Raw genomic sequence first — 15,559 nt, forward strand, 5'->3', positions numbered from 1 at the left:
TTAATTCTTAGAACAGGATAAGCAGCCTGCTACAATAAAAAAGATATGTCAAATGGAGAAATAATGGAGAACAAATGTATTATTTAGAAAATGAATTTTCCATGGTGCTTTTGTATGTCATAGTCTAAGCCTACAGTTTGTAATTCACATTTTAAAAAAAGCTTACGAATCTATTTTGATGTAGCTTCAAGCAGCATGCTGATTCGAACGTTCCAAACTTTCTAATCCCCTGGATAGACCAGTCCCCTGGATGGATGAATGCATTGCTCATGTCCATAATCAAAAACTGCAAACATTTCTTAGTACACTGTAATTTTACATTTTTATTGTTTGGTGAAACAAACAAGGTGCTTAAAACTGCAAGAAAAATAATACAAACCAGTGTCAGAATGGGAAAAAAGCAAAAAGAACCAAAACAGAGGAGAAGAGGGAAGAGGAGGGGAGGGAAGAGGAGGGGAGGGGAGTCCTGTAATTCTTCTACAATGATGAGCAAAGAACTTTACTATTTGTGCTGATTTGGACATTCATAGCGAACACCTGTTTTTTTTCTGAACTGTGAGTTGGGCACTAGTCATTCACTACAATTCCTTTTTTTTAAAACATTATTTAGATATTGATATTATCAACAGTTCAACACACTGCAATGTAATTGAAAATGCTCCCCAAACTGAATCTGGATCAAGATCCAAAGCAAAATAAAAATAAAAATCAGTAAATAAATATCTTGCATATATGTCAAACTATCTTCTCCAAACAAAACCTTACATCTTATGAAAGAGTCAGAAAGTACAGAGGAAAAAAAAAACACCCTCTGCTTTCTACTACTACAATACTGTTAAATCTCCAAGGATGAAATGTCCCATTTATTGTTTTTCTGCCTTAAAAAAAAATAGGTGGCAAAATTGAATTTCACCCACAGAAAGAAAATGCACATATATGAGAGCACTGGTTTAGCAAGATATCAAATATACAGTATTCTAGTGTCAAAAGTACAGGCAGAAATGTCCAAGAATTCTTGGTGAAAAAAGGGGTAATTGAGTAAAAATTCTACTGGACAATCACTCACATTTTAACAGTGTATTAGTTATAACAAAAGCCAGATGGTAAGTGAGCAACAGATTCTAGTGTTCAGTGTTTGTAGCAAAGTATTTTCTCTGCTCTTTTTAATGAGGTTGAAAACACATACTCATGTATGGGAAATTTTTATGCAACTATGTTTATTCATTCTTCCCAGCTTCTTGAAAGAGGCAGAGTTGGGACATTGATCTGATTTAAATGATAGGACACAGTGATTTGGATAAAGCGTTCGCCGTGCCTTATTCATTATCAAATAATTACTTAGTCCTCCAATCTGGCTTCATCTATTCTTTTGCCTCTAGAAAAAGTGTTTCTTGAGGGTACAATTTTAACTCCAATAATGATTTATTTGGATCCAGCTGGGTTACCTGTGAAAATAAAAAAGAACAAGTCAGCCTGAAAACAAAAGTATAGGAAGCCTTCAATTACCATTTCAGAAATAGATTAATAAACATTCCACAATTAGTTTGATTGGTTTGTTGTTAGTTGGTATATTTAAGAGTCAGGAAATAGTCTTGTTATGCTCATAATAGCATTTGCAGCAAAACATACAAAATAAATAGTTAGCTGTACCTTCCAAAAGCTTTGTACTTTTTTAACAGAATCTAAAAATATTTGCACTGTGATGAAACTATTGACATTTTTATAATTTGGGGAAAGAAAAATATTACTGTTTACAGAATATACACACAAAAGTATGGTATTCCCTTAATTTGATTGGTTTCCAAGTGCATATATGAGATACATCATGTAATTATTTTACTTTGCAAGGCATTGTGGCATGAATTCATTATTCTATTCCAATTTCACAAAAATCTCATCCTATGCTTATATTATCCTGCATTTATTAATACAACAGGACTTGGATTAAAGATACATTACTGGAAATTCTACTATATGACAGAGATTTTATTTTGGTATCTATTTTTACAAATCCAAGGTATATGATTTTTCCAACAGTTAATACTTAGCACGGAAGTGCATGGCATGCAACCTACACCATTCAAGGTTTCTGCTGCACTCTAATTATAAATATTACAAAATTGAAAAATGATTAATTACCAGGCAATGGTAATATGAATTCCCTTTGACTGATTTAATGTATCTAAGTTTAAAAATATGTATATACATTTAAAAGTATATAAGTTATATGAATATAAGTTGAAAATACATATATAAAATTTGTCTTGGCATGCTGCTCAAAGGCTGTGTGATTGTTGTCCACCAAATGATGTATAGTCATGTAAAGTTGAAAGGCATCAGAATACAGGAAAGTTGATGCAGTTTATTATGTATATAATTTGCAAAGTATTTTGTGCTACTGTATTACTTATCTTCATTGTGGAAAGGTGAACACTGAACAGAAGAAAAATCTCCAAATCCACATTACAGTCATATCTTTATTAGGTTAATCTAAGGCTACAAAATATTGTGTATATAATCCATGAATTCTCAAGTTTGGCCAAGGGAGAAAAAGGGAGAAAGCATGCTGAAGTCATTTCTACATTTTGCTGTTAGATGAACAAAGAAGCAATCTGAATATAAGGAAATCGGATCATCAAATGTAAAGATTCCCCTGGACCCCAAAATCTGCTTGATAAAGAAATAATATTATTTCTCCATTACTTTTGAAAATATAAAATAAAATCAGTTTTTCTAGCCTTTTTTCATCTTTAAATGAAATACACAATACCTTTGGTAGAAGGAAAACAGAAGGAGAAAGTACAGTTAAAACTGATACTGCTAATTATATTTTATATGCCAAGTGCATCTGGTAATGACTCAAGAAGTATAATGTAGTTTACTGGGAAAGGTAGAAAACGTGGAATATGTTTGTGTTATCAGCCCCTATAGGCAACAGAGGCTAGTTTCTATATCCACAAATGCAGTTACAATAACTGGACGGACCTATTGTGGACTAATAGCAAATATTTATTATGCCATTTAATGAGAGTAACCTTTGAAAGCTGGAATCATATAGCGTTTATCCCTTAAACCATTTATATGATCATTACACTGTAATGAGAAAGTTGTAGGTGCTTTCACTCGAGGCTTTCATAAAGAGACTGGACAATCATTGATCTGAAATGATACAATGTCTCCTGTTTGAGCAAGGGGTTGGATTAGAAGACTTCCAAGGTTCTTTCCAACTCTATTATTTTATACTCTATTCTATAATTATTAAATATTTAAGGTTCCATTGAAAAAGCATTTATAAAGAGTATTATATACAAAGAAAGCCTGGTTTCCAGAAAATATATGACTTAAAAGAGATAAGCAGTTATGATCACATAAAACCTACTGTGTTTTTATAAAACAGCCAAAATGCTGAGTTGTAGTTTGCAATTACAGGAAGGAAGCTCTTTGTTTCCATATCTGAAGTCTTAACATTTCACTGCTATTAATACAGGCTCATTCTCTGGACAACAAGAGTAGTGCACCTGAGAAAAGAAATTAGCTGCTTCTATTTAGTCCAAGGCTGTATCTAATTAAATCCACTCACTTTCCAAATCCCACAACGCCTGTATTGCAAAATCACAGAAAGGTAAGTAAAATGAGAATGTCTTCTGTGTATCAGGCAAAAACTGGTTCGAAATGCAAGACTGGGTTAATAAACACTATCCTCCAGACTGTAACCAGATGGAAACCTATTTTTCATTTCAGTGTGATTAACAATGCACATCCTAATCAGAATTCTTGGATTTGCAAACTCCAGTTACCCTTAATAACAACTATGAACGATGCCCTTTTCTCAGATGCTTTTAACTGTGGAGATTTACTTGTGTACCTGGGCTAGGAAGAGATTTGTTGTCTTTCACCTTGAATTTTCAGAGTGCCTGCTGATTTTTTTAAAATTCACCTAGGGATTACATAGTTTGCAAATGTTTACACCATTACCCAATTAACTAACAATATGGCTCTTACATCTGTCAACAAATAAAGCTGTTGTTGCTTTGTTTTAGCTCCCTGGCATTTGCTGTTCATATAGGTCGTCATTGTACTTAATTATCATGCTAGATCCCTTCTGCAGCATTTACTTTGTTATTTGTGGCATATAAATATATTGCTTTAGCATGGAAAATAGAATGTTTAACGTTTGTCTGACCAGAAGAAATGTCTTAAAAGGTATGCAACATCTAATCTAAATAATAAAAAATAATAAAAAATGATAACAATCTTTTTGGCCTATTAAACCAGTATCAAACGTGACAGTTAAATCTGTCTTATTATGACCTTCCTGCCTTTCTATATCTTTTGATAATAAGGACTGAGATATGTCAATCTTATTGAAATATAGACTCTCTCCTGGTAGATCACTCTTAAAGAAAGTTAATCAATTAGAACAGAAACCAAGAGAAAAATTCCAATCTCAGTCCTGGTCCTGATTTTGGAAGCAAAGCAGGATATCAACAAGTTTTTGGGTTATAAGGCACTCTGATAATATTCTTTATAAATTTACTTAAATGAATATATATTTTCAAAGAGATTACAGTTTAATTTTTTTTACTGTAAAAATGATTTTTCCTATTCAGCTTGACATAATAATGCTGGAAGGTAACTTTAATTGCTACTCTGCAATTTATTTAAACAGCCAACATCTCTGGAGAGTGACTTTGTAATAATTTTTACTCATTTAATTGATAGTAAACCCCACTAAACTCAATTAGACATTTCTGAATAGGTGTGAATAGCATTGTGCTATTAAATTTTTATGCTGTCCATCTCACCAATACGGCGACTCTAGGTATTTTAAAGATTATATTCAATTCTGAAGAATATTATGATTCTATGGCTATATTTGGGCTAGTAGGAACATTGGAAATTTTGTAAAAGCATCCAGGCACCATCATGATCATTCTGCTACAGATGCCGTCAGTTCACAAAATGGCTGCCATGATGGCAAAGACATTAACAAAATACGAATTCTGAGAAGAACAGAGGCGGGAGGCTAAAAGATAAATAACCTGCTCATGTATCTAGATGCAAAGCAATATTATGAAAGAAGAAATTTTCTCTCAATTCCCAATTTTCACAATTCAGGAAACACATAAGTCTCTGTTAGCTTCTATCAATTGCCAAATATTAACTTTTCTAAATTTTTGGCAGGCGTTTAGAAAAGCCACACTGACTTCCAGCCAAACGCTTCCTCATTCCCTGGAAGGAGCCCTTCTTCCTTTCTTTAGATTGTCCTTTGAGTCATATCCAACTGCTTGAGCTCCCTGCCATCCTTCACTTTTTTAGAATGTCTCTAGATCTAAGAAATCTTGGGGATTGAAGCTGGTATGTAAATTACAGTGTAGTCACTTTTATAGATGTTAAGCTAATCTACTTTAAAGCACTGAGTTTAGCACGATGTTTTACAGGAACATGGTGCATATACATGTATGTGTATATACAATACAGCCTCCTGGGCACAAGGAAGTCAGCTTTACAGATATATAACTATTTCTGATTATACACCTGATTTATCAGGTAAGTATAATATTAATTCAAATAATTTCATGAAGACTGAACTGATTGACATTTAAATCTTCCCTATACAGACTGAAATGATACACTGCTCAAAAAAATAAAGGGAACACTTAAACAATACAATGTAACTCCAAGTCAATCACACTTCTGTGAGATCAAACTGTCCACTTAGATAGCAACACTGATTGACAATCAATTTCACATGCTGTTGTGCAAATGGAATAGACAACAGGTGGAAAGCATAGGCAGTTAGCAAGACATCCCCAATAAAGGAGTGGTTCTGCAGGTGGTGACCACAGACCACTTCTCAGTTCCTATGCTTTCTGGCTGATGGTTTGGTCACTTTTGAATGCTGGTGGTGCTTTCACTCTAGTGGTAGCAATGAGACGGAGTCTACAACCCACACAAGTGGCTCAGGTAGTGCAGCTCATCCAGGATGGCACATCAATGCGAGCTGTGGCAAGAAGGTTTGCTGTGTCTGTCAGCGTAGTGTCCAGAGCATGGAGGAGCTACCAGGAGACAGGCCAGTACATCAGGAGACGTGGAAGAGGCCATAGGAGGGCAACAACCCAGCATCAGGAGCGCTACCTCCGCTTTTGTGCAAGGAGGGACAGGAGGAGCACTGCCAGAGCCCTGCAAAATGACCTCCAGCGGGCCACAAATGTGCATGTAGCTGCTCAAAACAGTCAGAAACAGACTCCATGAGGGTGGTATGAGGGCCCAACGTCCACAGGTGGGGGATATGCTTATAGCCCAACACCGTGCAGGACGTTTGGCATTTGCCAGAGAACATCAAGATTGGCAAATTCACCACTGGCACACTGTGTTCTTCACAGATGAAAGGAGGTTCACACTGGGCACATGTGACAGATGTGACAGGGTCTGGAGACGCTGTGGAGAACATTCTGCTGCCTGCAACATCCTCCAGCATGACCGGTTTGGCAGTGGGTCAGTAATGGTGAGGGGTAGCATTTCTTTAGGGGGCCGCACAACCCTCCATGTGCTTGCCAGAGGTAGCCTGACTGCCATTAGGTACCGAGATGAGATCCTCAGACCCCTTGTGAGACCATATGCTGGTGCAGTTGGCCCTGGGTTCCTCCTAATGCACGACAATGCTTGACCTCAAGCATTGGCTGGAGTGTGTCAGCAGTTCCTGCAAGACAAAGGCACTGATGCTATGGACTGGCCTGCCCGTTCCCCAGACCTGAATCCAATTGAGCACATCTGGGACATCATGTCTCGCTCCATCCACCAATGCCACGTTGCACCACAGACTGTCCAGGAATTGGGGGATGATTTAGTCCAGGTGTGGGAGGAGATCCCTCAGGAGACCATCTGCCACCTCATCAGGAGCATGCCCAGGCATTATAGGGAGGTCATACAGGCACGTGGAGGCCACACACACTACTGAGCCTCATTTTGACTTGTTTTAAGGACATTACATCAAAGTTGGATCAGCCTGTAGTGTTTTTTCCACTTTAATTTTGAGTGTAACTCCAAATCCAGACCTCCATGGGTTGCTAAATTTGATTTCCATTGATAATTTTTGTGTGATTTTGTTGTCAGCACATTCAACTATGTAATGAACAAAGTATTTAATAAGAATATTTCATTCATTCAGATCTAGGATGTCTTATTTTTGTGTTCCCTTTATTTTTTTGAGCAGTGTACCTCCAATGCAAGTCACACTCCTGCCAATCCTTTCTTTAAATATGTATCAAATAATCTCACAAGAAAGGTTTGGCCATATCCTTGCCAATTTTCACTTTCCCAAGGAGTACACCAATTGTCCTTTTCCTGCAGCACATATTCTCCTTGACAACAGCGTCAGAATTATCAATCATAATCATTAGGTTCAAGCACATAAAATGTGGAAAATGTCACCAAGGTATGGCTTTTTAACCATTTTTGACCAATAAAATATATTCTTATAATGATTAAGAAATCTCGATAAAAATCTTTTTGTGATGTGATTTACTATATATAGGTACAAATGTAAAAGTTTTGGATTAGGTTTTTTTTTTAAAAAAATCATGAATATTATTTATAACAACTATTTCCTTTTCCTACTCAGTTTTTAAAGCTCTTTCTATTTTGTTGCTTAACACAGCTTATTATATATATACATTTATAAACACAACAGTATCACTTGACTGTTTACTAGATATAGCCTCTTACTGGCATGGGTGTGTGTGAATAAGGTGAAGTAATGGCAAACAGCCCAAGGCAGGTCATTTTAAGCAATGATATGAATATACTCATGTCAAACATGAGTAACAAGGATCATAGTCATCACCTCTGTTAACACCCAAGAACAGGATCCTATTCTCAAGCAGGCAAACTTCCTTTGCTTTTTTTATACATGCATGAATTACTCTGTTGAATTTAGTAGACAAAGAATCCTTTAACTTTCATTCCTAATCCTTCTTATCAAGGTATAAGTGCTGTGAGAATCACTTAAAATGAACACCTGGTGAAGGACCAGAACTTAAAACAAATCTTATTATTAATTTGACACAAACAGTGAATCTAATCTGGGTGACAAATATTCCTTCTGTGAAAATGGTTGTTCAGCTCCAATATACAAAGTAAGAATATACTGTACACATTGAAGAGCTGCTCAGTTTGGTTTAGAAAAATGAATGTACTAATGGATTATCAATGCTTAAAAAAAACACTAAACTATGAAGAATGGAAGAAAGGAAAGACCGAATGGTGGCCTCAAAATTTTTAACTAGTATTGCCGTTGAAAGTGTAAGATGCTGATTATTAAAGAAAAGGGCTGAATACCATGATCTGAAAACAATTCACAAGAAAGATGTTGGACTTTACAAGCTCTTTAGCTGCTATACATTAAAGCAGCTCTTCTTTTGCAGGTTTTTTTTTTTATGTCTGTAAGAAAAGAACACTGTAATCACATCTTTAAAAATGTGGTTGCTTCAAAGCAGGGCTGTCAAACTCCAGGCCTGTAGGCTGGATGCATCACACACTGGCCATGCCCATGCCCAGTTTAGAGAAGGGGGGGGAGTCCTGATACGTCACATGATGCCGCTGTGAGGCTGTGAGTTTGACACCCCTGCTTTGAAGAATCAACTCATTAAAGAGCTATTAGAGTAACTGCATTTTTTCTCATATTCACGTGGAAGTCTGAAAAAAGTGGACTATACTAATATAAAGTTTGCATCTGAGAAAGGTCAAAAATCCTTCTGAGTCATTTTGAAGCATACACTGTCCTACTAAATGGTTATAGTAAATGCTTATTTGCTTCCTTTTGTTCAGGGAGCTTGTCTTCAAAGTGTTAAACTCCAATAACTAAAGAAGATTTTTGTTACTTATAATATCTTGCAATATGTTGAAATCTGCAGGGAAGGTTCACCTTCCATTTCTTTGGTTAGAACAAGCTCACTGAATAAAACCTCTGTGAACACTGAAACATTCTTTCCATTCACGCTTGACCAGCTTTAATGCTGCGACTTTGTGAATGCCAGGTTGAAAAGTATTGGTTTGTAGACAATGAGAAGTGGATATTAATTATTTGATATTTCAAATGTTATCAGATTTACCCACCATCAAATGTTAAGTACTGGAAGCAATAAATAGTGTTAATTTTACGATTTGGGCAACTTTGGATACACGTATGTAGGCACCTTTGATTGGATGGTCAATATTACAATCTAAAAAGAACTGTATCTCTGAAAACAATTATATCAGTTAAAAAGCTATGGAATGTAATATTTAAAAAGAGATTCAGTTCTTTTTCCCATGCTAAATTGACTTACAAATTAGGAAAGGATGGTGATATGGAAAAAATGGGAAAAAGCGGAGATATTGGCTTAGGAGAAATTGATAGATGATGATGATACATTTTTAAAATATACTGTGCTAAGAGCCAAATGTCATCTATCAAATGTAGCATAGAGGCAATATTTACAGGTACAACATTTGTTAACAATACTGTTTGAACAAACAGAATTTTCATTATCTTATCTAATCTCTATTACCTGAGATACTAGAATAACTGTTCACATTTTTTAAAAATAAAAAAAAATGCAATTCGTTTCTATAGATATTAGTCAATCCATTTGATATGCCCATTGTAAGAGAAAAGAATTAGAGGTTTCTATACTGTCTAGACCAGGGGTGTCAAACTTGATTTCACTGAGGGCCATATCAGGGTTGTGTTTGACCTTGTGAGCTCCATTTTCCCTGGCAGAGGCACCATGGGCCAGTCCTTTGCTGTTTCCAGGGCAGCCCTGCGGGCCAGATCTAAGCACCATCCAGCCCGCAGGCCTTGAGTTTGACACCCCTGGTCTAGACAATGGGAAAGTGTCTTAACTTTTGTATTGGAGTGTCATTAAATAAAAATATTCACGACTTAAGATATACTGAGATCAAGAGGAATTAATTTAGGCCCATTAATTTTTAAAAAGTGAATTCTTAGATCCAAGGGAGACAAGGAAGAGGCTCATGTAAACCATGGAAAAGAGTACTTTAGAAGATGCTCCTGGCTGTCTCCACATGCATGTGCACTGCAGGCACTATCACTTTGCTTCATTATTTTCCATTTTTTTTAAAAGGATTTGCATGGTGCTATGTAATATATTATTTTGGCTTGCATGAAAAGGTATCTTCAAGTGATTTACCACAACTACAAGCAGTCTGCCAATAAAGCAATGCACTTAGCAACTTAGTTCATTGTTACGATGGTGCTGAAAAAAGTTATTTATGATCGGTCTTTATACTGATGAGTATTGAAGCATCTCTGCAATTATGCAGTCGTGATTTATGTACTTGATAAAATGCATGTATTTAAGATGATTGTAATGTAGCGTGGTCATATTATTGTCTTCCCAAAAGTTTCTGATTCATGTAATGAACGCAGCAATAGAAGGTTGTAAAATCGGTTTCAGTCAAATATTGATTGATTTATCAACCTCACTGCTTAGTGATGGAGGTTCCGGTACCAATTGTGGACATAAGCTGAGGTCTATGTGAATTAGTAATGAACTCTCTTTCAAAGGAAACAGCTCAATCACAAGTCTGATATTCACCCTTTGGGTCACAGTTGAATTAATTGTCTTCCACAAGTCAATAATTTATGTTTTCTATAAATTCTTGAATTCTGAATGCATTTAAAATGGACTTTAAATCCGTTGTGCCATTTCTTCCAAGAATTGCTAAATGTCAATAAATTATGCATTCGTTTTCTGGATTTCTGAATTATTTTTACTACAAATACTGTACATGTGCATTCTAAGAGATAAGGATAGTTTTTCCATCCCAGTTGGCTAAGTTTGAGAACATTTTAAGTCATAAACTAATTTATCTTGCATTCTGAACTATGAAAAATGGTGCACATGAAATGCTTATGATCAAGCTGAGAGCCTGAGACAAAGACAATTGAATACAGATTGCATAATAAAAAGGAGGTAGCTATTAGCTTAAAGACATCATTTATAATTATCAGTGTGAGGAAATGTTTCTCAAGAAGATTCAGAGTGGGGAACACAACATTCCCAGATGCTACAATATAACTGATGTACAGTTTAGACCAACAACATGTATACAAAAATATCTTAGTAATTTACAGATTCTCAAGCAGTTCTGACAGCATAAGCCCTATCGGAATGAACAAAGTTTGGGGTATAGGATCACTAAGGATCAGAGCCTTATTAAGATGCATTTACTTGTCCAATTACCAAAACAGCAGGAGATCATTAAATTTTCTAGTTAGCAGACACAGCAATGTTAATTTCTTAATGTTGCCAAGGCTATTTTTTGGCATTTTGCTTCTACACTTTCTTCTAACAAAAATTCATAAAGCAAAAACTAAGCATGAGAAAACAGAGTAGAGGCATTTAAACAGAATACCCTTATCTTGGTGACAGTTATTTGTAGTGTTCAATATTCATGAGAGCATTGAGAAATGACCACCAGACAGAGAATCTTACCCTGTCTCAGGTAGCTCATAGTTAATCAGGAGAATGTTTGGAAGTCACTAAAAAAAGGTGAATTTTTACTATCCTCAATGGAATTTGCAATGTAGTTAGATACAGAAGGATAGGGCTATGATATAAAAGGATAACTTAATGGAATATGTGGGAAAAAGCAGGAAAAAAAATCCATTATTTTTTTTCACACCTTCCCCACACAAACGGCAATCATTTTTATATCCAACTTCTAAGTTGGATTGTCGTTGTAGAATGCTGGTCTAAAAGAACTGATCCTGTAATTCATCATTTTTATGTTCAGAAATATGATACATGTTACAACATAGCCTTTTGCTTCTTTCTATGTCCATCTCCTTCTACAGTACAAGTTGGTATTCAACATACCAAATGAACACCTGCTCCCAAGCAAGTCATTTTAATCCCTCACCTATATTTCATAGTCCTGCAATCATCCAGTTACAATCTGGTTCTAAATCAACCTAAATCCTTCTCTTGACTGGATGTACTGTATTCTCCTCAGTTAAATTGATTTTAACTGCTATTTTGAAACGGAAGGGTACGAAATAGATGCCTTTTCCTTATCCTTGTTTATTTAAGCTGCTATTGGATTTGACTAATTAAAGGGATTTTTAGAATCGTAATACTCTAAACAAAACAAACTGGTTTTGAATTATTAAGCAACATTTTAAATGCATTTGAATAACCTTAAGTAACTTAGGTGCCAACTGATCCTAAGCTACAGCTCAGATAAATAAACGTGAAATACTGTAGAAGTCTTAACTTACTAAGGCCTCCAGATACAGTAAATAAAGAGCTTAAGTCTTCGGTATATAGTACTCCCAAATAAGTGGATTTCATTGCTTGCATTTAAAAGAGGGAATGCGGCACAGAAAAAGAAATACAAGGTTTAATTTTGATTACAAAAGAAACTTGCAGGTGCAGGCTGTTAAGACATGCCAATGCTCTTGTGAGATGTTAAGGGCCTCTTGTCTTGTGTTTCAAATGCCATGCCATTCAAAACCCATGCCATAACTCTTTTCAAGTAGTTATCAGAAATCTTGCCATTAAAGGATATCACTAGAAAAATCCAAAAGAAACAATCAAGTAATACCTTTAGAAGGAGAAACTAAAAGTTCATGAAGTAGTGAATAAGCTGCAAAGTTTTCAAAACCTTGTTCACTTTCTGTCTTTTCATTTGGTCCCAATAAAGATATTATCTTGGTGAGTATTGGGCAACTATGGCAACTTTATGACCCGTGGACTTCAATTTCCAGAATTCCTAAGCCAACCCTGCTGACTCAGGAATACTGAGAGTCCAATCTAATCTAATCAAATCAAAGTCCACAGGTCATACAGTCGCCATAATTGCCCACTCCTAATTTTGGCCTTTCTTTTGTACTTTGTCCTATATGTGTCAAGTGTAGCATCTATTATGCTTGTCTGATTATTATATTTATTTATATAATTTGAAAGTAATCCCACAGAAAGGTTTCTTTCATTACATATGTCAATCTAAGCAATCCCATTCCATTTTTCAAATATATCCATCATCACTTGGAGATCTCCCTGAGATAGAGGCTAATTCCTAGGACCTCTCTACCAACTCCATGCAGGTGGCTGCTTCAGAGATCAGTCTGCTGTTTTGGTACTGACAAAATAAAGATGAATCCAAGAATTGTAGGAACCAAAGTTGATGTAGCAGCAACAGCTGTTTTGCAAATGCATTCTCGGTTGAGATGAATGGTTCCTCCTACCATGTTTGGTGAATGATTGACAGTTATTTGGTTGTTACAGCCAGGTTAAAGTGCCATTCACCATCCATGAGCTAAGAGAAAACATGTTATTCTCCTGGTGATCAATATTCCACTACAGATATAAGGTAGGCAAATGGCATTATTCTGATGTAAGATGAATAAGGCTATTAAGGTCAAGGATTGGTGGATGCCCTTGGGTTTGGTTCTCTCCATTCATCAGGATCTAGTGAGAAAGCATCCAAAACTATTGATAAAAATAATTAATAAAATAAACTGCTACTAGTAGCAATCTATTTGATTTGCATCCTTCCATGCTGCTGTGAACACGCAAGTTAATATTGTCTTATGATAAATAGATTTGTTTGAGAGCCAATACAGACAGAATAACAGTGTTAGAAGGGACCTTGGAGGTCTTCTAGTCCAACCCCTTACCATTGCAGACAAATGGTTGTCCAATCTCTTCTTAAAAATCTCCAATGTTGGAGGACCCACAATTTCTGAAGGCAAGGTTCCACTGATCAACTGTTCTCAAAGGTTAAATACAAGGGCTATTATAGAATAATCTAATCAAACAGCAAACTGTTTTGTTTTGACATTGAGAAGCTGGTTCTCACATTCAAATCCTGAAATAGTTATACAAGAATCCTCAGATTGGTTCTTAGTTATGGACAGACACATGTGGAGCCCTAAATATCAGAGCACAGATCTAGGAGCTGTACAAGTACAAGGTGGGAAATATTCGAAAAGAATATCTTGAAAATTAGTGAAGCTGAATGTGGATCCTGAAATAAGCCTATCTCTCCTGCTCAGTGCAGAAGCTGATTTATAGGATGTGCTGTTGCATCTCTCTGAGATGGCCAGAGAGTTGCAACAGCGCATCCTATAAACCAGCTTCCGCACTGAGCAGGAGAGATAGGCTTATTTCAGGATCCACATTCAGCTTCACCATCCTAAGCATGAACTATAATTGGGTAAAGGAATGGAAAAAGTATTCTAAACACATTTATTTACTTACATCTCTCCTGGGAAAAGTCCCTAGTAGCTTGAACTCCTCCCAAGGGTAACCCTTGGAAGCTACAAAATCAAAGACGACCTGCAGCTTGCTACTGGCCAGGAAACGCCGTTCAAAGAATTCTCCACTGGGTGTTCGGATACGTAGCTTACTAACTGATTCAGTGCTCTCCTGCTTGGGTTCAGGAGGCAATGCCTGCTCTAAAGAGAGCCTTATAGCCTGAGGAAAGAAAGAAAGAAAGAACAAGTCATGTAGAGATCAGTAGCTACTTCATTGTTAATTCTATTATTTTGTAAATAAGAATGGCATTATAAAAAAATAGGCTGACAAGAGTATGCTTTGATTAATTTTTTGCTCATAAGCCTGCCAGAGGCTAAATTGGATAATTTCTCCAAAATGGTGGATTTCTTTCATTTGCATTAAGCTCTATAGGTTTCTGAGAGAGAAAGTTACCTCTTCTTGACTCAAATTTTGTAGCAATATCAAATTTCACACTATCAGGTTTTTTAAAATTCTGTTCATTTTGAGGGCTGAAAAAGAATCTATGCTTTTACATATTAGCCATTCCATCTCTTAACAAGAGAAGGGCATGAGTTGGCTCATTGACCCATTCTCCCTGTCTTTTACAGAGATTTAAACCTAGGAAATAAAATTTGAGATGATCATTTCTAACATTCTATAAATGGCTACTAGCTTTAAAAAAGCTTTCTAAATGATGATTGGCAGGCCTCACCCTCACCTTAACTGTCTTTATTTAAAATAGTTTATATTTCCACATTAAAATGTGCCTATGCAGTGATAGTAGAAGATTTTGCTTTGTTATGAATATTGCCCAGCACTGATACTTAAATGACACTACTAGATAAAACAATTTATGATACTGGTCATGATCACACAAACAAAGTCTTAACCCTTTAAATATGCAAACACATATACAAAATGGACAGAGCTTTGCATGATCTTGACTGCCATCTTTACTTTGATTCATGATTGCCATAAGATAACTGGGAAAGATTCTTCTCTTTGCCTAGATAAAGTATAGGGTAAACTCCTTTCTTTTTATTTATAAAAGTTCTTTTGTTTAAGTTCTTTTTTCTTTGTTAAAGAAAAAAATGTTCTCCAAGTATTAGGCTGTCTTCCTGTTTTTGAAGTCCATTTCCACACAACAGTTCTATAATTTACATCTCAATAACATATTCATCTTTATCCATTTCTTAATAACAGCTAAAAACAACTAATTAAAATAAATCCTTCTCTTATAACACATATTAAACCAATAATTTATTGCATAG

At 35.7% G+C, this 15,559-nt stretch overlaps 1 protein-coding gene across 1 annotated transcript in view; it reads right to left on the reverse strand.

Moving 5' to 3' along the window:
* Positions 1-295: 295 nt before the first annotated feature.
* The window catches only part of FAF1 (Fas associated factor 1), a 200,409-nt gene continuing 185,145 nt past the window's right edge, over positions 296-15,559 (reverse strand). The window contains exons 18-19 of the mRNA XM_026665839.2: positions 14,271-14,486; positions 296-1,445 (exon numbers count right to left, since the gene is read on the reverse strand). Coding sequence (XP_026521624.2) covers positions 1,362-1,445; positions 14,271-14,486 — 300 coding nt within the window. The 3' untranslated portion in view covers positions 296-1,361. The remainder of the gene's footprint in view (positions 1,446-14,270; positions 14,487-15,559) is intronic.

The sequence above is a fragment of the Notechis scutatus genome, chromosome 3 (assembly GCF_049901735.1).
Source record: "Notechis scutatus isolate UNSWTSFEM ecotype Mainland chromosome 3, rNotScu1.2, whole genome shotgun sequence".
Classification (NCBI taxonomy): Eukaryota; Metazoa; Chordata; class Lepidosauria; order Squamata; family Elapidae; genus Notechis; species Notechis scutatus.